Below are 23,040 nucleotides of genomic sequence, written 5' to 3'. Positions count from 1 at the left end.
CCGGAAACTGGACAACGCCATGCAGAACGTCCAGTGGTCTGGTTGTTCATTTGCTGTATTACAGGAAGTGCTTGTGCAACCTCTCTGTGTACCAGCCCACCATATATTGTTTGAAGTGTGGTGTGGTTACGGACAACTTGTTATAAAAAGGAGAGAGGAAGCATGTGCTGTTTAGAGGACCTCTTCTTTTTCTGGTGACTGTTTTGCATGGATCATTACCTTTGGCAAATCTTGCTGATACTGATATAGTGGCAATAAAGGCATCTGCGTAGTAAACCTGCCCAAATGCCAACTGATCACAATGCTGCTATGGCAGCAGTTGTGTTAATCAATGAAATGTATTCATTCATGTAAAAAAAAAGTCTCCAAATAGACTTTAGTGTTGGGGACAAGGCATTATTGGTCAGCTGATTTTTCTCTTTAGATATAGATAGTACAGGTTGTTTGTTTTAGGGGGGTTTTTTTGTATCTGTTTCTGAATTTGCATATGTTTACATTTGTTTGTTCTTTCTACCTACAAAACAATATCCATCCATATGTATATTTGTACGTGTGTGCATGCCAACTATATTAATTAAGTAATAAAGCTGATGTCTGTGTAATTTTTAAGCATCCTAAAAAGAATGGACAAATTGATTTCCATGCCATAAGCTCTGGTGTTACTAGCGTTCTTTTCAGGTAAAAAGTCCATGTTTATATTTGAGCTGATATACTGACTTTTTTCCTTTCTTTTCATATGTGGTTGCATATTAGTTTCTTGAAAGCAACTTTAGGCTGTGCGTTCTATTTTTATTTTTTTTTTAATTGGATAGTCCCTTGAAAGCAGCAGTTCTATATACATTCAAGATCGTATTACGTCCCTGTCCGGTAAGGATACTGTTTTGAAAGATTTTTCCTTTTTTATTTCTCCCCTTCCACCCCAAACGAAATGTACATTACATAAAAATGGATTTTGTTGCTTTCTTCGTCTACCGAACAAATCTTTGTTTCCCTCCTCCTCCTGAAAGCCCATGTTTTCTCTGCTTTCTGTGACAGCAATGCTGGACTGAAGAGCACACGCTTGGAGCCTGGCTCCGAGATGGGGAGCACAGAGCTGCTGGACAAAGGAAGCAGTGAAAACCTCAGCAATGGCACCAACAGTAATGTGGAAGCAGCTAGGAGACTGGCCAAGCGCCTCTACCTGCGGGACGGGTTCAGGTGCTCAGATGTGGCTAAGCACCTGGGCAAAAAGTAGGTATTTGACATCACAGCTTTTCCTCTTGTAGGCAATAGGAATGTCTGTTTGTTTTTGTGTGACATAACTTCTGAACTATTTAAAATATTTAACATTTTTTTTATGCTTTTATAGCAACGAATTCAGCAAGCTAGTGGCCGAAGAGTACCTTAAGTTTTTTGACTTCACAGGAATGTCACTGGATCAATCACTCAGGTGGGTACTTGTGCAAAAATATAATCTGCTATAATTTAAGGAGCATGCATTTTAATAGGGATTTTTCCCCCATGTAAACAGGACCTCTAATATATATTAGATTATTTCTTCAGAGTGTGAGAAAATCCCCAGGTTCTGTAGCCTAGGGGTGTTACTAATACTGTTTGACCTGCGATGTTTGAACAGTTTGCCTGCTCTCAGGGGAAAGTCACATTAGATTGAACATCACATGTGTGTTTGCATTTGCACAGTGAGAACAAGGGATGAAGGTGTAGCAGGGCACAGGAGGCTCATATTGCTGATTGATTTCAATGGAAAGACTTTCAACATTCATTACAGTTGAAACATAAGGTGTCACTGCAAAATAAGATGAATAGCTGAAGCAGTTCTGAAATGGTAATCATAATTGTGTATTTCTGTAGTGGTTTTGTCTAGAGGATTTTTTAAAATTATTTATACTTTCCAATAATTACACAAGCATACACTTCAGAACAGAAATAGGAGTTCTTATGCAAGTAACAAACAAAAAAAACAAAACTGAAGAAAACATAGTACTTTAAACCTAAGAAAACCTATATCTCCAAGCATTCCACTAGATAAGAAGGATGAAAGAATAAAATAAAAACTTTCAGGATATGGCTACAAGGAAAAAAATAAGGACATTTAAGAATGAGCCATATTCTGCTATATACTGTTATTAACAACCTAATCCGCAATCTCAGCTAGTTCCCACTTCATCTCTACTTGCCATCTTCTTAAAGTCCAAGAAAAAGTAAAAGCTGTGAGGGTTTGAAAAAGATATATGTAATTTTCTGAAATTGTAACTATACATTTACAAGGAAAACAGACAAAAAATGCTCTTAGATATATAACCTTCTGATGCATTTCCAGAAATTTTTTCGACAGTCTCGATTTTTTTTACATAGGTCTGGGCATACCCAAACCTTCTTTCAAAAAATACAGTTTTCTTATTCCCAAAATAAAGACGAAGAATAAAGTCCTTATCTTGATCAAACACAAAAGAGACCAAAAGTGATACCCTTTGGATTTCTTCCTCTGCTGATTTCTCCAGAAAGGCAGATGTCCAAGATATCAAAGGACACTTCCCCACTAGATAGTCTGCCTTCCAGCTCCACTTTCATACCTCCCGGTACTGGATGGTAGTCCTCACACATGGGAGACATTGGATGGAGCCCAGTCCAGAACTTTCATCTCAAAGATTCTAGAACTTTCAAACATGCCCTATTGAGCATATGCAGCTGTAGTTATCACCTTGTCCCCTAGGCAGAGTCTCTCTGTCTCTTTTTTTCCTATGGAGCCGTGTGTGTCACAGTATTCAGCTTTCTCTCCTCACAGTTTTTGTAAGTGATTTTTTTCTAGAGCTGCAGTTGTTTTTCTTTCCTTTAACTTATGGTAGTTTTCTTTTCTTTTTTCTTTTCTGTTTTTCCTCTTCTTTCCGCTGTCTGCCAGCCACATGGCGGGCCTTAGTCGCTGGCAGTTAGTCTAATACTATCTGTTATTAAACAAATACTGCACCTGCAGTTTAGTATCTGTGTCCTCTCCTTGCTCTGTTTTTATACCTTTGTTAGGTGCTGGCAGGACTTACAGAATGCAGTCCTTGGGTGATCTGTGTAGGCTGCTGAGCCTGTGGATTCACTTGAGGTCTACCCCGGCAGGAGTTCCATGTTGTTTCCCTGATTGATCGGCATTGAGGGACATTCGGACAGTGAAATGATCGAGGACCACACCGTTCCTGTGGCGGGGAAAGCTCATCGTCTCCAAATTCAAAGGAAAGTCTCCATGGGTAGGAGCCCTGGAAGACATAACCTCCCCTCCTGCTTGCTGACATGGCAGAACAGTCTCCTTTTGAGACAGGGTGAGCAGGAGCCTGGGCAAGCAGCTTGCTGCTGCACCTTCAGTGCCATGCCCAGTAACGATTGCCCATGCACATCTGTGGCCAGTGTACCAATGATCTGACATGTTGATGTCAGGACCGCATTGGGGACCAGGACTGCCATTGTGTGCCATGGTCACCCTCGATACCATTGAGGTGCGTTAATGCCCTCTGACATAAGGGCCACATGGATGTCATCAGGTGCTGTGTACGCTTCATTGTGATGGCTGTGCCTTCTGTGCCATAGGCATCTGTGGGTGCTGTAGAGTCTTGATGCACCAGAGGAATGGCATCTACCTTAGCGTCATAGAGCATCTTGGACCTTGATGTGATGGAGAAGTGGCACCAACCTCTAGTGTCGGGGACCAGGACTGCCATCAAGTGCAATGGTCCCCCGTGACGCCATTGGAGCCGTCCTTGATGCCCTTGAGGTCATCAGTGTCATCATCGCCCTCAATCCCATCAACATGTGTGTGTGGCCGTCCTCGATGCCATTGATATACATGGCCTAAATGCCTTGGTTGCTGTTGATGCCATCGCAGTACAGAGCTGCCTCGATACCATGGCCCCCCTCAATGCCATGCCATTCATTGCCGCTCTTGACAATGTTGAGCACCATCGATGAGGCACTGTGATTGCTAATGAGTGCTCTGGTTGCCTCGAGGCCATCCAACACTGGGGCTCTTGAGAGCCCTCGAGTGCCACTGAAGCTTTTGGATGACAGGAGGTTTGGGCCTTGGATGAACTTGGTGCTGTCGAGCGCCAGGGTGGGTATCTACTTAAGGCACCCCAGAGCGCCATGGCATCCAGGTACAGTGGTCCGGTGCCCTCAAGGCTCCTTTGTAGTGTCCAGATGGGGTACCGAGGAGCATTGTGCTGTCCCATCACTGTGGGGGTACCTTAGCGATAGCCACTGGCGAGGGACACCATCAAGCTTGCAGCGTTGATGCCCTCAGACATATAGGTGAGCTGAGGGGAAATGTCGATGAGGCAACTCAGGGCCATGTTGGGGCTGCAGAGCCTCTGCCTGCAGGCGCCCCTGCCATCCTCTGTATCACTAATCCATCAATGCCTTTGTGCACCTGGGTCTATCAGTGCCACTGGGCTGTTGAAGTCTGCAGGCGCCGGGGTTGGTGCTATATACTGTCAAACTGGTCAAGACACAGTCAAGCGCTGTCGAAGCCCTAGGTGCAGCATTGTTTGGTGCCATTGATGCGATCCATCGTTGATGAGTGTGAGAGTGCTAAGGGCCCACAGGCACTGTCACCACGCGGTGGACACCAGTGGATGCAGTCGGATGCTGCAGTACACTACCGCAGAGCACAATGGGAACCATTGGTCACCATGGACTTTGCTGCTGCCATTCCATGAGGGAAACGTCTGAGAGCCATTCCCAATGCAATTTCAAGGGCTGTGTTCAGCCTCTTGGAGCGTTATCAAGTACTGGGAGCACCAAGGGGGTGACGCCATAGAATGCCATCCACCACCATGTTATAATCAGAGCCCTAGTGGTACTGGGGACGTCATTGTCACACTGTTTCTAGTTATTCCATAGGGCGTTAGTGCGACAGTGGAGCGCAGCATGCGCAGTTGGGTACAGCAGAGATTATCTACTTCAAGCGCCTCAGGCACAGTACACAGCAATACCAGGGTTCTGCTATCGTCGTGTCAAGGTATCAGCCTCCTCATCTGTTCTGCACCATGAGGTGCTAGGGAGCACTGGCGAGGAAGGCGCCATCACAAACTCTGTGATTGCTTTTTGGCAGTGTACAGCCACTGATTCTTAACAGATGGTGCTTGGTCCTTGCTGTGCTGTGGAATTTTACCCACAAGAACGCTGAGTGGGTTCGTAGGTATGCCACCAACCATAGAATAGGATACTACTCTGAGTACTGGTCAGCATGCTTTTACGGTGGAGGGCACTATTCTTCCAATTACCCTCTACTGTATTGGTGTCTGAGTGTTTCCCTCGTGGTGAGCACAACAGGTTGTGCGCTGCAGCCACAGGAGTGATCTAAGGCTGCGCTCTTGGTCTAGACCCTATGGGACTGAATACCAGGAGGGTAGTGTCCGGAGTCTTCCCCTTCCTCAGAAGAGGACTGTCTTTTGACCCCTCCCATGTTAGAAATCTCCTTTGTGGGGAAACCCCCTGGGCTCCATTCCTTGCAGGTTTATCGCCGAACTGGAGCCTTGATTCTTTTGTAGGCCAGGACCGAGGAACAGTAATGGCAGTCATTGGACTGTTTTTGCTAGGGTCCCTTTATTGATTACCATGGTGGCCTACCTCATCTGAAGGTGGCTGCAAGTGGATTATTTGGTCGCTTCTGAACCTCAATGATCAGTGACTGTAACCCAACTCTCACCTAGAGAGTAGGAAGACTTTTCGGGCTCGGGAGGCCCCAATTCCCATTGCTTTCCTGTCTTTTCAGGAAGGGGAGATATGATTGGGTTTTCAGGGTAACCCTTATGGATCCCCCCCTGGACACCTGGTTGTCCATCCCTACAGTGGGTGTCCCTTGTTCACCGTTTCCCGGATAAGGGATGTCATTGCTTCCTACTGGAGGTCACTCTCTGTTCCTCACGGGATCTGAGAGCCTGTCGGCAATAGCACTCTCCTTAGGTTGTCCTAAGGCACAGCAGGTCTATTTCACGAGGGAACCATTCCAGATTCGGTCTCCTCATCGTACTAGGAGTCTCCATTTTGGGGTAGCTCCCCAGTGAAGATTAGGGATTTCTCCCTTGCAGAAGTCACTTTTGATCCCTGCTGAGCTCAATGGGTGTTTTTCGTGGAGGGTCACTATTGCTAGTCATTATCGCCTGTGGGACCTACCTCAGTGAAGAGGGCTCTAGTCCATCTAATTGCAAAGTATGCTTTTCAACCTATCGCCATATCTATGGCTGAGGAAGTTAGGAGACAAGGGAACCCCCGCAACAGAGGTGCTACTCTTTGGTTGCAGTGGTTTGCAAGCTATACTTCCTTATTTTAGGGTTAACCCAGTCTGCAGACAGGAGAGTCCTGGTTCATGCAATGGTTGTTCCATTTACTGGACAGCATGCTTCCTTGGGGGAAGTATATGTAATCATGGCTGAAATATTAATACCTAAGCCAGGTTGGTGGGCAGTCTGTTCCGAGATCACACTGACCCTGCCCTAGAACCCTTAGGCTTTCCAGGCCAGTGAAGAAATCCTGTTCTACAGGGGTTTGCACTTGTAGCACCCTGGCTTCCTGTCTCTTGGTGGAGTGTTTCTGGATGTAATCCTTTGGAGATTTGCGCTCAGTTTCAGCTGTTCCAAGCAGGCTGAGGGCTCTTTCTCTGTGGGTAACTTCCTAGTGGAATTGTCAGTGAGTTATTCGCTTGAGGTTGAGATATACAACCTAGCAACTTGTTCTTACCCCTACAGTCTTATCAGTCTGCCTCCTTGTGTTCTTCGCTCATTTCGACTTCCAGTTGAAATGTCGAGGGGAGGGGAAGAAAAGCTAGGGCGTTTGTGGTACATCTTAATGTATTAAACAAAACAAAAAAGGAAAGGGAAATATAAATCTCTCGATCAGTTTTTTTATTCAAAATGAAACTTCAAATGAGTAGAGACAGTATCATAACTAGAGTGCCTCCATTTTTTATCCACTGTCTCTCGCCAGACAATGGTCCCCAGGCAGTATCAGCCTTAGCGGCACTGTGAATTGTAATCATATAACGTCACACTCATAAAATGTTGTTTTATTTTTTTGCCTTTACTTTAAGAAAATTTTTTTAACTTTTATAAAAAACTAATACTTTGTTCTATGAACTACTCTTTATCCACACTACTTAAACTACAAAATATTTAGTCATATAATCTGGCGTTCAATAATTTTACTGTTCACAGTATTCCCACTTAGCTCATATAATTCGGCGTTCATTAATTTTGCTGTTCCAAATGTTCCCAACACAGACCGTGTTTCGGCCAACCGGCCTTCATCAGGGATAGATTTTATATCAAACATTTTATTTATTTGCAGCTTTTATATACCGGCATTCGTTTAGTAACATCATATCGGTTTACATTTAAACAATAACTAGCAACAGCGCTTTACATTGAAGGCATTAGTAACATTGGTTTACATTAAATTAGCGACTAATATACATTACTAATAAACATCACCAAAATGCCAAAACTTCTTCACATACCCACATCCTTATTTAAGAAATGTGGTTCTCACAAGTAGCTTGCACAAATCACTTTCAAAAATGGCGCCATGATGCATTGTGTGGCGAGAGACAGTGGATTAAAACGGAGGCACTCTAGTTATGATACTGTCGCTAATCATTTGAAGTTTCTTTTTGAATAAATAAACTGATCGGGAGATTTATATTTATATTTCTCTCTCCTTTTTTGTTTTGTTTAATAAGGTTGGAGAGGAGTTTGCTTCTGTGGTTGTGATTTATACATCTTAGTGTATAACTGCATGGAAAGATACAGCACTTTTTCCCTATGTTTTTGCAATTTGTGGCCAGTATTCCCTTTAGCTTGTCTCACTTCACTGGGCTGTCCAAAGTGCCTTCTTGTTCACCTGAAATATCCTGTAGAGAGGATGGATAGCCCTGCCCTTGACAGGGTGCAATTTGGGTGAGCTTCAGGCCTAACTTATTTCCCTGCTCGGGGTTTGGGCTAGCGATCACATTCAGGGATTGCCTTTCATCCCCTAAAACTCTTGATGCTGTCCTGCATGGTCAGCTATATCTGGTACTTTGACAATCCGGGTCTGTCACAGACCCTGCCATTGTTGCTGATTATTCTTCCAAGCGTTGCTTGAGTTTTTCTGCCCATTGTACCTATCAGCCAAACATGGAGCACACTTCTGCAGATGCATTCTGTCTTTTAGATGCCTGTGGACCGCAATTTCTTTCTGGAGAGCTTTTGGGCCCCAGTTGGTTTTTCAGTTGTCTTGTAACACCGAACGAAAGTATGCTGTCTTCGACCAAGAGTTCTTTTCTTGTTTATGTCTCTAGAATTGTTTCTGTATACAGGAGGATCTAGACCTATTGTCGTCATTAGAGTTTACTGATCTGAAACCCTGTTTGTAATGTTTTCCATGATGTGGAGTATGTTTCTTGCTGGCATTTGCATCACTCCCCTGACTTAAGTGCCTTTGCTATGCATTGAGGTATTGTGTTTCAGTCTTTTTTATGGTTTTCTCTTTGTAGAACTCAAATCTTTTCCCACCTAGACCCCTTTGTGGGTTGGCTGCCTCACAGGCAAAAGAGAGAGAAATGGAGCTTTCAGCACTGTACGGTTTCCTGCTTTTTCCTGCTCAGATAGCCTATAGCTTGGGAATCACCCATGTGAGAGGACTACCATCCTGCTTGTCCTTGGAGAAAGCAGAGTTGCTTACCTGTAACATGTGTTCTCCGAGGACAGCAAGATGTTCATCCTCAAGAAATTCATCCTCCTCCCCTGGGAGTTGATTTTTCCATGTATGAGCTATATCATGGACTGAGGGACTCTGCCTAGGGGGTAGGGTGATAACTACAGCTGCACATGCTCAGTAGGGCAAGCTTGAAAGTTCTAGAATCTTTGATATCAAAGTTCCGGACCGGGCTCCATTCAATGATGTCACCCAAGTGTGAGGACTAACATCCTGCTGTCTTCTTAGAACACATGATAAAGGTAAGCAACTCTGCTTTACTCACAGGAGATACATAATTTTCAGATATCTTAAGAACTTCTACTTGTTACTCTCCACGGTCGCAGACGGCTGCAACCACTACTGCTCACCTCGCTTTTTATTTCTTTGGTTCTGTTGGGCGAACTCGCGGCTTCTGCCAGCTACCACAGGCCTTCCGGCCTCCTTACCTGTGCAGCATGGATGCTGCTGACCATCTTGACCTCTGGGTTTCCTAGGCATGCGCGCACGCTCTCCGACCTGCTTTAACCACATCATGGCGGGAACCTCGGGCGTTCCCATCAGATGACGTCATTCAACTCCTATATTTAAGCTCGCCAGCCCAGACAGCTGGCAACTTGGCAACGAGTTCACTTGCTGTTTCTACCTACTCTCACTTCAGCGTTGTTTCGTTCCGGCTTCCGTGGTTTGAGACTATCGGGTAACTGCTCCTCGTGGGTCGTTCCTAGTGTCTTGGCTATCCACTTCCCGGAGGGCCTTTCACATGGATTCCTGCCTGCCTCGCCCCCTGAGGTTTTCTACGGAATTTCTACTTGTCTCCAGTTGCTGTGAATACCACGCTGTGTGTGTTATCTACGTGGAATCCCTCTCTGGTGTACCCCGCTCTGCGGACCATTGCCGTGAGGAGCCACCTCCGGGTCTTCCCTGCTCTATGGATCCGCGCCGTGATACCACTAAGAGGAAGCCTTGTCAGTGTACCCCGCTCTGTGGACCACTACCATGACCTCCCACCGAGGAACCCTCTTGTGTACCATTTCTACTGAGCAGTGTACTACAGAGACTGTAACTACTTCCCGGCACCCCCGCTCCTCGAGTAGTGCCGCAGCTATTGCCTGACTCTAGTCATCAGCTGAGTCTGATGTCAGCTTGCACTGGCGCTCCATGGCCCACTTCCTGGGGTCAACCTCTCTTTCTCCATACATAACTTCTGCTGTATATCATCCCGCAGCGAGGCTCCGCCTCCCGATGTTGAGGCTCAACGGGGCTCCTCCCCTGGGCAGTACCACCTCTCACCTCGGCCAAAGGGCCCACATACTGACATATCCTAACAGATTGCCATCCCTGGCCTGGCCCAGTGAATTTCAGATCAACAGAAAGTTTTGGAGAACTTGGCTAACACCATAAATATTTTAAATAACCGGCTGGACACTGCCTCGACATCTGCTAAATTGAACTCCACTCCACAGATGCCTTCGTTTTGGCCACCTGCGCCCCTGCCAGCACCTCTTTGTTTTTCAGTGACCCCTTGTCTTGTAGGGGTTTCTTGAATCAGTGCAACATGAACTTTTCCTTACAACCTGCATACTTCCCTGACGTAGCTACCAAGACAACTTACATACTATCCCTGCTAGAAGGACAGGCGTTGGCCTGGGCATCACCCCTGTGGGAATGAGGGGACCCGATCCTCCAAGATCTGCCGGGCATCCTCGCCCTTTTCCTTTGACGATCCCGCTCGCAAGGCTCGCTGGTTCCACACTGGTTCCACACTACTGCACCTGCATCAAGGTTCCAGATCCCTTACCGAATATGTCATCGAGTTTAGGACCCTTGCGTCTGAGCTGCACTGGGATTTGGGCTGCTTATGTGCAATCTTCCTTGAAGGGTTGAGTCCACGCATCAAAGATGAGCTAGCAGCTCGAGAACTTCCTGACACCCTGGATACTCTCATGGATCTTGCAGGCCGCATTGACCGCCGTTTTCATGAACGTTCCCAAGAGACTAGAGGTCCCAAGAGGGTGGCTACTGGTACTCCCCGCATCCACCCAGCACCTTCCACGAAGACCGCTGCTTTGCAAGATATCGATGAGGGGGAACCTATGCAGATGGGTCGCAGCCACTTCTCCTCGAAGGAGAAACGTTGCTGCCTATGTTCAGGGCTATGTATGTATTGTGGTCAACCCAGGCAAGCGGTACCTGCCTGCCCACTCTGTCTGGGGAAACTCCCAGGCCTAGGTTCTGCCGGAGGACTTCTCCTAGGCCTGACATCACCCTCTCTTCCATTAACGTTACCTGTTTCCATCAACTCAGGTACCCTGGAATTTCACACCTTAGCCTTAGTGGATTCCGGGGCTGGTGGTAATTTTATCATCCGACAGCTGGTGGAGCATCTCCGGATTCCCACGGTCCGTACTCCCACGCCATTATTGCTCTCCTTTATCCATGGTGAGTCGCTACTGGCGAAGTTACTTGCTCCACAGTTCCCATCCAACTTTGTACCGGATCCATGCACATGGAGACATCTTCTTTCTTGTACTAGTCAAGGCCATCCATCCGCTGGTTCTTGGACTACCGTGGTTGAAGTTTCACACTCCGCAATTCAACTGGGGCACCTTGCAACTTCCCCAGTGGGGTAACTCCTGTCATAAGAATTGCTTGGAGGTCGTGTCACCCCTGCCTTTCTTAACCACTATGATGTCTCTTCCGGGTCTCCCACTGCAATACTCCACTTACGCCGATGTCTTTTCGAAGAAGGCTGCGGACACATTACCACCTCATCGCTCATTTGACTGTGCAATAAATTTACTTCCTAATTCAGAGCCTCCTTGCAGAAGGGTGTACCCACTTTCGCTAACAGAAACTAAGGCTATGTCAGACTACATACAAGAGAATTTAGCAAAAGGCTTCATTCGACCTACTAAGTCTCCTGCTGGAGCGGGATTCTTTTTCATGGGTAAAAAGGAAGGTTCCCTCTTGCCGTGTATAGATTACCGCAGCTTAAATGAAATTACCCAGAAGGACCGATACCCCTTGCCGCTCATCTCTGAACTGTTTGACAGGCTCCAAGGGGCCAAAATATTCTCAAAGTTGGACCTGAGAGGGGCCTACAATTTGATCCGGATATGCCAGGGTGACGAATGGAAAACCACTTTTAACACCTGTGATGGCCATTTCGAATACCTGGTAATGCCCTTCGGTCTTTGTAACACCCCTGCGGTGTTCCAGAACATGATGAATGAGGTATTCAGAGACATGCTCTATCAGTGCATCGTAGTTTATCTGGATGACATCCTGGTATTCTCACAGGACCTCCAGTATCATCGCCGAGATGTCTGCAAAGTTCTTGAGTGTCTAAGGGACAATCGCTTGTACACCAAGCTGGAAAAATGTTCCTTTGAACAAGAGACTGTTCCTTTTCTCAGCTACATCGTCTCAAGTCCAGGCTTCCAGATGGATCCCCAAAAGACCAAGAGCATCCAGTATTGGCCCCAACCAATGGGTCTCAAGGCGCTTCGTAGATTCCTGGGATTTACTAATTACTACTGATCATTCATTCCACATTACTCCACACTGACCGCCCCTCTCACCGCCATGACTCGCAAGGGAGCCAACTCCTCGCAGTGGTCACCTGAGGCCACATTAGCCTTTCAGAAACTTAAGGACGCATTTCTTAGAGAACCATGCTTACGCCACCTGGATCCTCGACCTTTCATCGTCGAAGTTGACGCATCTGACGTCGGTGTTGGTGCAGTCCTGAGCCAGCATTCTGCCAATCACACCTTACAACCCTGTTCATTCTTCTCTCACTGCTTCTCCCCTGCAGAGTGCAATTATGGAATCGGGGACAAAGAATTATTGGCAATTAAGCTCGCCTCTGAAGAGTGGTGCCCCTGGCTCGAGGGGGCTCAGCACCAGGTCACGGTATATTCAGACCACAAGAACCTTGAGTACCTGCACCATGCACAACGCCTTAATCACCGGCAGGCCCGCTGGTCTCTCTTTTTTACTCTGTTCAATTTCTTGTTACGGAACTGGCCAGCCGGCAAGAATACCAGAGCCAATGCCTTTTCCCGGTCCTTCACCACAGAGGACGTTCCGGATGTTCCGTGTCACATCATCAATCCAGACAAGGTTCTTCTCTCCGCCACATTCCCCATACCACCTGGGAAGATGGTGGTTCTCCCTCCACTTCATAGAAAAATCCTTCGATGGGCTCACGATTCCTTGTTGGTGGGCCATCCAGGTCAAGCCAGAACCCTATCTTCACTCCAGAGGTTCTACTGGTGGCCAACCATGAGGAAGGATGCTCAAGCATATGTGGAGTCGTGCCCGTCAGAAGCTGCTGACTGATCAACTCTGGGGTCTCTTGCAACCACTGCCCGCACCCAGTGAACCGTGGACACACATTGCCACTGATTTCATAGTGGATCTTCCTCTTTCCAACGGACCATTGCCGTGAGGAGCCACCTCTGGGCCTACCATGCTCTACGGACCCGCGCTGTGATAGCACTAAGAGAGATAAAGAGAACATGTGTATGATTGAAAGCCTGTATGTAAGTGAAAGCGAGAGCATTGTGTGATTGAGAGAGACTAGTCAGAGAGGTGACATGTGTATGTGTGAGAGACTGATCAGGGAGGTGACTAGTGTGGGTTGTGTGTGTGACTGAGACTGGACAGGGAGATGATTGGTGTGTGTGAGACAGAAACTGGTCTGAGGGTGTAACTGGTGTGTGTGTGAGATAGAGAGACAGAGACTGGGTATGATCCTTAAAGAAGAGGACCGTGAGGACAGCTTCAGCAGCTACTATTGCTTCTGATGTGAGCTACTGGCCTGCAAGGGAAAGGAGTAGGAGAACAGCTGGAGAGAGGGTAAATAAAGGGGGCTTTTTTTAAGTTCATTTTTTTGGATTGACTGCCATTTTAATTATTGGGTATTATGTGATATCTGCCCTTTTGAAATATTTTATTGGTGTTTGGAGAATTTTTAATAATTAAGAGTTTTTAATTGTTAGATATTATTCTGTTCATCAGCTGTTTTGAAACATTTATTAGTATAGTTTTACAATTATTTCTGTGTGGTAATAAAGGGAGTTATGTTGCTTTTATTGTGTTACGTTCGTGCCTGTTCTCTCCCTCGCTCCACCCTCTCTACCTTAGTGGCGACTCCCTTCGGGTCTGACGGACAGATGCTGCAGCGTCTTCTCCTCGCCGTTCTTTCTGGAATCCCTGGGCTGGCCTGATGCGGATCCGCCATGTTCCTGATGACATAAGGGCGCGTGCACGTGCTCCAGAGTTTGTACCGACAAGGGCGCGAACCTCGGGGGCGTTCCCCCATAGTGATGTCATCCGCTTCCAACTTAAAAGGTCTTTGCTTGCAACTACGAATCGAGTTAGCAAGGGGAATTCTTTCTCCGCTGCTCTGCCTCCACAAACTTACCAAGGGGTACCCGCTCCTCAGGGGCCCCGCTCTTTCTTCTTGATTTCAGATCGCTAAGACTGGATCAGGTACTCGCTCCTTGAGGGCCTATGTCCATGAATGCTCAGAAAACTCCTTACTACCTGGAAGTGATCGCAGACATGAACACTGTGAGTTCTATTACAGATAGGAACCAGTACTCGCTCCATGAGGGCCCATGTTCCTAAACCCTTCACAGACTCTCTTCTATTTCAGAAGCTATTATATACCTATATCTTGTGAATTACTATTATAGATTGCAGATAGGAACTGGTACTTTCCTAGCGTGTAGCAGATGGACTCAAAACAAGTGGGTATAGTGTGCTCGTGCTAGCAGTTGGAGACTGATCTGACGTCAGCACGGGTACATATACCCCCGCAGGAAGTGCAGCAATTCAGTAATTTCCGTCTCCAAAGCAGTTTGGAGCTACCTCACGCTCGCTGAGCGTTTTTCCAAATTCTAACGACTAAATTCATAGAAGACACCTACCTGAAGACGAGCCCCGCAATCCTGCGGTGATACCAATCGGTCCCTCCCCCAGTTGAGTTTCCCGAGGTGATTTCCGTGGTCCCTCGGAGGTAAGTGCCTCTGTCCGGTGGCCGAATCGCGGCAGGGACCTAGCCCCCGAGTGAGAAGGGCTCGGGCGCGGCTTGGCCCTCGAGCGAGACTAGTTCGGGCGTGGCCTAGGGGCAGCCTCGGTCCCGGCGTGGACTTGGCCCCCGAGCGAGACCAGTTCGGGCGCGGCCTAGAGGCAGCGGTTGCACCTCCTCGAGCGCGGCGGTGACGGTAATCACCCTCTCCCCCTGCAGCCGGAGACCGCCCGGGTTGCAGCCGGGAAGCGCTGAAGACAAGGTAAGGCGTACATCTTTACTTGTTGGTCTCCGAGGAACCGAGGAGTAGCAGAGTCTGCCTACGTGGCAACCCGCCAAGGGGGTTGCCATTTTGCCTGTCTGCTCGCCGACGCCTTCTGTCCTGGTTCGTCACTGCGCCATAGGCACATGTCGCTACGCGATAGGCGCCTGTTACTACGTGCATACTGTTAGGCTCCCGTTGCTAAGGTTAGGCGCCCGTTGCTAAGCGCATACTGTTAGGTGCCCGTTGCTAAGGTTAGGCGCCCATTGCTAAGCGCATACTGTTAGGCGCCCATTGCTAAGCGCATACTGTTAGGCTCCCGTTGCTAAGGTTAGGCGCCCGTTGCTAAGCGCATACTGTTAGGTGCCCGTTGCTAAGGTTAGGCGCCCATTGCTAAGCGCATACTGTTAGGCGCCCGTTGCTAAGCGCATACTGTTAGACGCCCGCTCATAGGCGCCCGCTGATGGGCGCACGTTGATAAGAGCATATTACAAAGTGCAGACTCTAGCTGAGTTTACAGACGAGATGGAGCGTAAGAGAGCCCATGCGTCAGCGGAGCCGGCGCCTCCAGAATCAGGCATAAGCCTCTGCTCTGCATGCAACCTTAGAGCCACACAGAGCGAGGAAGCAGACTCCCTATGTGCCCAATGTGAAGAGGCCCTGGGAGTTACAGGCCAGGACCGGTCACAGCCCAGCGTACTTGCCAGTTCCTCAGGGAACACCACGGACCTAGCAGGCAGGGGAGCTGCCAGGGAACCCGAGAGACCTGGTGCCCCTAAGGCCAGATCCGGCTTCGCTTTCCTGGGTGGAATTATTCAAGGGGATTCATGCCTTTGTGACAATGCAGGCTGCGCTCCGAACGGGTCCATACGTACCGGATGGCCCGGCCCCTGGACCCTCAAGGCCTAGGCACGGCCACTCGCCACCCGGAACCCCCACTTATGGGGATTCAGATTGCCCTGAGGAAGACTAAGAGCCCCCCGAGGAGGGAGAATTTCCCTCTGGGATTGAACCATATCGGACCATGAGGCACTTCTTTCTGAAAGAGGATCTCCCAGGCCTGATCTCTCAATGCCTGTCGGAACTGGCTCTTCCGGGCCATGACTCCCCAGGGGAACCGAGAATGAACCCCCTGTTAGAGGGACTGCGTCAAATGACTCACCATTTTCCCCTCCTACAAGCAGCACAGCAGCTAATCGATCTGGAGTGGAATGCGCCGGAGGCCTCATTCAAAGGGGGTCGGGCCTTGGCTGGCATGTACCCCTTAGACCCGGCAGCTAATGAAATGCTGGCGTGCCCTCAGGTAGACGCCATAGTTAGCGCAATTGTTAAGCGCACCACCATTCCGGTGGAAGGGGGGACGGCCCTCAAGGATACATATGACCGGCGCATGGACACCATTCTGAAACAAGCCTTCGAGGTGGCAGCCATGTCCCTACGAATTGTGACTTGCTGCACCGTGGTGACGCATTCCTGTTTATTACAGGCTAGGAACAACACCCCGGGAGAAGAGATGGAATCAGCTCTCTCGTTCCTCACTGACGCAGCCTCCGACCTAGTCCGTACAGCAGCCAAGGGAGTATCATCCGCAGTGGCAGCCAGGAGGCAGCTCTGGCTACGTAATTGGTCAGCCGAATCCTCTTCCAAGACACGTCTCACGAGAATGCCCTTTAAGGGATCCCTCCTGTTCGGCAGCGACCTCGAGAAACTGGCCAATAAATGGGGTGCCTCTCCATTACCCCGTCTGCCAGAAGACAGGCGAAGGAGGAGCCAGCGCCCTTTTCCTAGACCATCCAGAGGTAGAAACTCTCAGCGCTTCAACCCTTACAGGACTCGCTACCAAGCACCTCGTCCGCAGGCCAGGAACCAGTCCTTTCGGACTAAGCGCAACAAGAGGGGAACCAGCTCGGGTTTGGGTCCCGGCCGTACCCCACAATGACAATCAGCCGACCCATCCGGGGGTAACAGCCATAGGGGGCAGGCTAATCCTCTTCTACCGCAGGTGGGTCGAGATTACCTCGGACCAGTGGGTCCTCGCCATCATCCGAGAAGGGTACTACCTGGACTTTCTTCGGCTCCCGCCAGACAAGTTTGTGGAATCTCCTTGTTCACCCCTTAAGAGGACGGCACTAGAGGTTACCTTGCAGAGGCTCCTGTCCCTAAAAACCATAATCCTAGTGCCTGCAGGGGAGATAAATTCTGGGCATTATTCCATTTATTTCATAGAGCCCAAGAAGGAGGGCACTTTCAGGCCCATCCTGGACCTCAAGTTGGTCAACCGACACCTACGGGTCCCCAGCTTTTGCATGGAAACCCTGCAGTCTGTCAAGAATGCAGTACAGCCAGGGGAGTTTCTCACATCCCTAGATCTGTCGGAAGCCTACCTGCATATCCCAATCCATCGGGATCACCAGTGCTATTTACGCTTCAAAGTCCTGAATCAACACTTCCAGTTCCGAGCTTTACCCTTCGGATCAGCAACCGCGCCGCGAACCTTTACCAAGGTCATAGTAGTAGTGGCGGCGTCACTTAGGAAGGAAAGAATCCTCGTCCATCCCTACCTGGACGATTGGCTGATCAGGGCAAAGTCCCCGGAGGAGAGCCACCAGGCAACCAACAGAATTATATCTCTTCTGGAAAGCCTAGGATGGGTAGTAAACTTGAACAAGAGTTCCCTACAGCCTTCTCAGTCGCTGGAATACCTAGGAGTCCGATTCGACACCCAGGGATAAAGGTCAGCCTGACCTCCAAGAGAAGATCAAAGCTTCGGAATTGTCTGCTGGCCCTGCTGAGCGCCACCTGGCCCACAGCTTGGGATTACTTACAGGTCCTCGGCCTTATGGCATTCACTCTGGAGGTGATACCATGGGCGCGGGCTCATATGAGACCATCACAACGCGCCCTCCTATCTCGGTGGAGCCCACGATCACAGAACTACACTGTACACCTACCTCTACCAGCCAGAGTGCGGAATCAGATATGGTGGTGGTTGCAGCCCGGCCACATGAGCCGGGGGTCAAGAATGTCCTCCCCAACCTGGACCCTGCTCACTACGGATGCCAGCCTGAACGGATAGGGAGCACACTGCGAAGAACTCACCGCCCAAGGGCGGTGGAGCAGAGAAGAGTCTGGGTGGAACATCAACCAACTAGAGCAGAGCTTTCCAAAGTGTGTGTCGCGACACTTTGGTGTGTCGCCTGAGGTGTGCCGGTGTGTCGCGCAAGCCCGGTGCACGTGACACACCGGCAAGTGGGAGCCAATGCGGCCGCCGGTGGAGCTCATCCCACTGGCGGCTGAGCAGCGAAGAATCGTTGTGCTGTGTGCCGCAGACACACAGCTGGAAGATCGGTAAGGCCGTGGTGAGTTGACGTCACCACGGCCCGAAGAAAAAGGGCACGTCTAAAGGTGCAGGTGCTCCGCCTCCTTCCTGCCCACGCGGCCCCGGAAGAAAAATGTTGCCGGAGCCGCACGGGCAGGAAGGAGATGAAGCAGCCGCGTGCAGAAGAGGAGCCGCGTTGTTGCAGCGGGCGAGAAGAGGCCCGGTAGCAGGGCCCCCACCGCGGATCGGCCCGAGAAGATCAGAGTCGCCGCGATCGGCCCGAGAAGATCAGGGCCGCTGCAGAGCCGATCCTGCAGCGACCCGTGAAGAGGAGGCCCAGAGGTAAGAGAGAGGCTGAGGGCCCGTAGAGTGCGTGTATGAGCTGAGTTGAGAGATTGGGTGCCTGTATGAGCTGAGCTGAGTTGAGAGATTGGGTACCTGTATGAGCTGAATTGAGAGATTGGGTGCCTGTATGAGATGAGTTGAGAGATTGGGTGCCTGTGTGAGTTGAGCGATTGGGTGTGGGAGTGAGGATCTCAATGTTTGCAGAGACAGCATGTGAGAGCCTGTGTGTGAGAGAGACAGCATGTGACAGTGAGAGCCTGTGCATGAGCAAGACAGCATGTGGGAGTGAGAGAGAGCCTGGGTGTGTGAGAGTCAGACAGCATGTGCAAGAGAGAGACTGTGTATGAATGATTGTATGAGAGAGAGAGCATGTGAGAGTGAGAGCCTGTGTGTGTGTGTGTGAGAGAGAGAAAGCATGTGAGAATGAGAACCTGACTGTATGTTTGAGGGAAGAAGATAGATGGAGAGAAAAGAAATAGAAAAAAAGACAATATGAAATGAATTGGCAAAAAAATAAGAAAGGGGAGGTGGAACAAAAAAGCCTGGGACCAACCAATTAGAAAACTAAGATCAGACAGCAAAGGTAAAAAAAAAAAAGAAATAAATTACTTTTTACTGATTGGCACATGTAATCTTTGTTAATGTCAAGAGTAGCACTTTCTCTATGCGGATCTCACAATGTACGAGATCAACATGGAGGAACTGGAAACCCACAGGGCCTGCACAGAGGAGGCAGCAGAATGGGCTTCAGTGCCAATAGCAGCAGTCAGCGCCTCCCCAATAGCCATGTGGCAGCAGAGGAATGAGAGAGGCTCCGAGGTTGCTGGCAAAAGAAAGAGAAGGGGGTCTGCCTTTAGTGTGTGCATGTGTATGAATGGGTGCCTGCCTGGGGGTGTATGTGTGTGAATGGATGGGTGCCTGCCTGGGGGATGGTGAGGGAATGGTGTGAAAATGAATGGGAGCCTGCCTGGGGGTCAGTTTTAGTGTGTGAGAATGACTGGGAGCTTGCCTGGGTGTGTGTGTTTGTGTGTATGTGAGGGAGCCAGAGAGAGTGTGTATGAGAAAATCCAGGGGAGTAAGAGTTTGTGTGTGTGGTGTGTGTGGAGGGGGAGAGAGTGTCTTAGAGCCTGAGAGTGTGTCAGTGTCTGTGAGAGCGAGAGGTTATGGTGGGTATAAGAGCATGAATGTGTATGTATGTAACAGTGTATGTGTGAGAGAGGATAACCTCTGGGAAATTGTAAAAAATGTATATGATTTTAATTAATAGAAATTCTATTTATCAGTAGTTTTAAAATATTCTTTTATTAGTATGGTTTTACTATTATAACTGATGGTTTATGTTTCTTGATTTTGTTTGTTTTATGAGGAATGGTGGTTCTGTTTTTCCATTGTTAATACACAGAGTCTGGCTTCTTGGAGTTTCCATTTCAGTTTTTGTCTAATTTGTGCTCCTTTATTTTGTATTCTGTATTTGGTGAGGGTCTGTCTCTGCTCTGTGTGTGTGACCATGATGAGAGATTCTGCTAGCATAAGGATCTATAGCAATCGGGTTTGTTTTGTTTCCTCAATAGGTGGTGTATTGGTATTCTAGGACCCAGTGTAATATTTACCCATGCTTTTTCACAGGTAGGGTTATTGTTGTTTGAGTCCTTGGTGTTATTACTGTTATGTTACAATGGGATTGCAGTATAGATTTTGAGTGTCTTTTTTGTGGGGTTTTGTGTTAGTTCACAATGTGCCTGGCAGTGGAAGGTGTTTGTGCTGCTGTTACTGTGAGGTGACACCAGAATTTGAAAATATCTTTTAGTATGATGAGCTGTAAGGGAAACATCCAAGCTCCATTGTTTGGGGGAATTTCAGTGGATGCACAGAGTTACAGAACTGGAGGTGCAGGATTTATATTGACATTCTGTCCCTTCCTATAAATTCCAGATTTCACTCTTATAGCCATATAGAATTAGTTGATTGAGGCTATCAAATAATTATATAGTGTGAAACTGGCCAGCTTTTTAAAATTATGCAGAAGACCCTTTGGACTTTTTTATTAACACCAAATATTCAAAAGCTGTGTTCATCCCATCAAGCTCATATATCTCATTAAAGAGGTAAATTGAATAACACAATAACTTTGTTTTATTATTGTTACTCATAAATTATAACAATAACATTAATCTTGGAATATTATATATTTTTAATATAAACGAAATGTTTTCACAAGATATGTTGTGTCGTGAAACATTTTATTATGTATATATTTAAGGAAACATACATAAATTGTCGAAATACATTTCGTTCATTTAACCTTTAACCTCCGGTTTGCGTGTAGACTAATTACTGTGTCCCGAAATTATGTTTGTCTAAAAAGTGTGTCACCAACATGAAAAGTTTGGAAAGCTCTGGACTAGAGGCACGGGCAGTCAGGCTAGCGTGCCTGCGATTTGGCCACAGACTTCAAAACAGAGCATTCAGAGTGATGTCGGACAACGCCACCACAGTGGCATACATCAACTGACAGGGCGGAACCAGAAGCCAACAGGTATAGCCTAGAAATAGCCCCCCTGATGACTTGGGCGGAAGCAAATCTCCAGGACATCTCCGCCGTCCACATCGCCGGGAAGGACAACACTACTGCAGACTTCCTCAGCAGAGAAAGCCCAAATCCAGGGGAATTGCAGCTGTCGCCCACAGCTTTCCAGATGCTTGTGGATCAGTGGGGGACACCGGGCATGGACCTACTGGCGGACAGGTCCAACGCTCAAGTACCCAGATATTTCAGCCGCAGGCGGGATCCGCTATCCCAGGGGATCGATGCCCTGGTACAGCCATGGCCTCAGGGGATCCTGCTATATGCCTTCCCTCCATGGCCCCTGCTGGGCGCCATTATACACAAGATTCAGAGGCACAGAGGCCTAGTTCTTCTAGTGGCCCCAGACTGGCCAAGAAGACCCTGGTATGCAGACATGAGAAGACTACTGGCAGGGACTCCATTTCCCCTGCTTCCACACAGGGACCTGCTGTGGCAAGGTCCCATCCTCCACGAGGATCCAGCTCAATTCTCTCTTACGGTCTGGCCATTGAGAGGGCTAGACTGAAGAAAAGAGGATACTCGGGGCCGGTAATAGATACACTCCTCCGAGCACGCAAGTTCTCCACATCACTAACATATATAAGGATCTGGAGAGTATTTGAAGCCTGGTGCGAAACTCACAGCACCAATCCACATGCCGCTAAGATCCCTATCATTTTGGATTTCCTGCAAGTTGGCCTTCAAAAGGGTCTGTCCCTCAATTCCATCAAGGTTCAAGTGGCAGCGCTATCCTGCTACGGTCCCTGGAGTGACGGCAACAGCATCGCCACACACCCAGACGTTTCTCTTTTCCTGAAAGGAGTCAAACACATTCGCCCGCCACTGAAGTGGCCAGTGCCCCTGTGGAACCTCAACCTAGTTTTGGAATTTCTAGTGGGACACGCCTTCAGACCACTTCAAGGCCTGTCCTTCCGTTTGTTAACCTTGAAGATGGTGTTCCTGCTGGCTGTATGCTCAGCACGCCGCATCTCAGAGCTACAAGCACTGTCCTGCCGTGATCCGTTTCTCAGAATCACTCCCGAGGCTATCCATCTTCGCACGGTTCCTTCCTTCTTACCCAAAGTAGTCTCACACTTTCACCTCAACCAAACCATATCCTTGCCTACCACGGAAGGTTTGAAGAAGTCGGAAGAAGGTCGAATACTACGCCATCTCGACATTGGCAGGCTACTGTCCAGATACCTGGAAATATCAAAGCGGTACGAAAGACAGACCACCTGTTCGTCCTTCACAGCGGGAAGAAGCAAGGGGAAGCGGCCTCACGGGCAACCATCGCCCGCTGGATCAAAGAAGTTATCAAGGCGGCCTACGTAGAAGTGGGAAAGCCACCACCTCTACGGGTCAAGGCTCACTCTACCAGAGCGCAAGCTGCTTCCTGGGCAGAAACTAGGATGCTGTTGCCTGCAGAAATCTGCAAAGCGGTGACGTGGTCCTCCCTCCATACCTTCTCCAGATTCTACTGTCTGGATGTCCAGGCCAGGGAGGACACAGCATTCGCGAGGGCTATCCTGAATGGACCTCGGGCAGCTTCCCGCCCAGTCCGGGAGTAGCTTTTGTACATCCCACTTGTTTTGAGTCCATCTGCTACACTCTAGGAAATGTTGAGATTACTTACCTGATAATCTCCTTTTCCTTAGTGTATACAGATGGACTCAGCATCCCGTCCGGCTGCCGGCATACATGGGGATTCACCGACTCACGGTAAACCATGTTTTTCTTATATTAGGGCATGCACCCTGCCGGGTGTCGACGCCTTCCGGTTGAGAACACTGGCG

The 23,040-nt window shown here is 48.6% G+C and overlaps 1 protein-coding gene across 2 annotated transcripts in view; it reads left to right on the top strand.

Moving 5' to 3' along the window:
* PSD3 (pleckstrin and Sec7 domain containing 3) overlaps positions 1-23,040 on the top strand; it is a 1,257,010-nt gene that overhangs the window by 556,480 nt on the left and 677,490 nt on the right. For both annotated transcript variants that reach the window (XM_029601790.1, XM_029601782.1), the window contains exons 5-6: positions 1,036-1,230; positions 1,349-1,429. In XM_029601790.1, the coding sequence (XP_029457650.1) occupies positions 1,036-1,230; positions 1,349-1,429 (276 nt within the window). The remainder of the gene's footprint in view (positions 1-1,035; positions 1,231-1,348; positions 1,430-23,040) is intronic.

The sequence above is a fragment of the Rhinatrema bivittatum genome, chromosome 1, assembly GCF_901001135.1.
Source record: "Rhinatrema bivittatum chromosome 1, aRhiBiv1.1, whole genome shotgun sequence".
NCBI classification, from domain to species: Eukaryota; Metazoa; Chordata; class Amphibia; order Gymnophiona; family Rhinatrematidae; genus Rhinatrema; species Rhinatrema bivittatum.
Note: the sequence above shows the minus strand (reverse complement) of the source record. Positions and strands in the feature narration are given on the sequence as shown.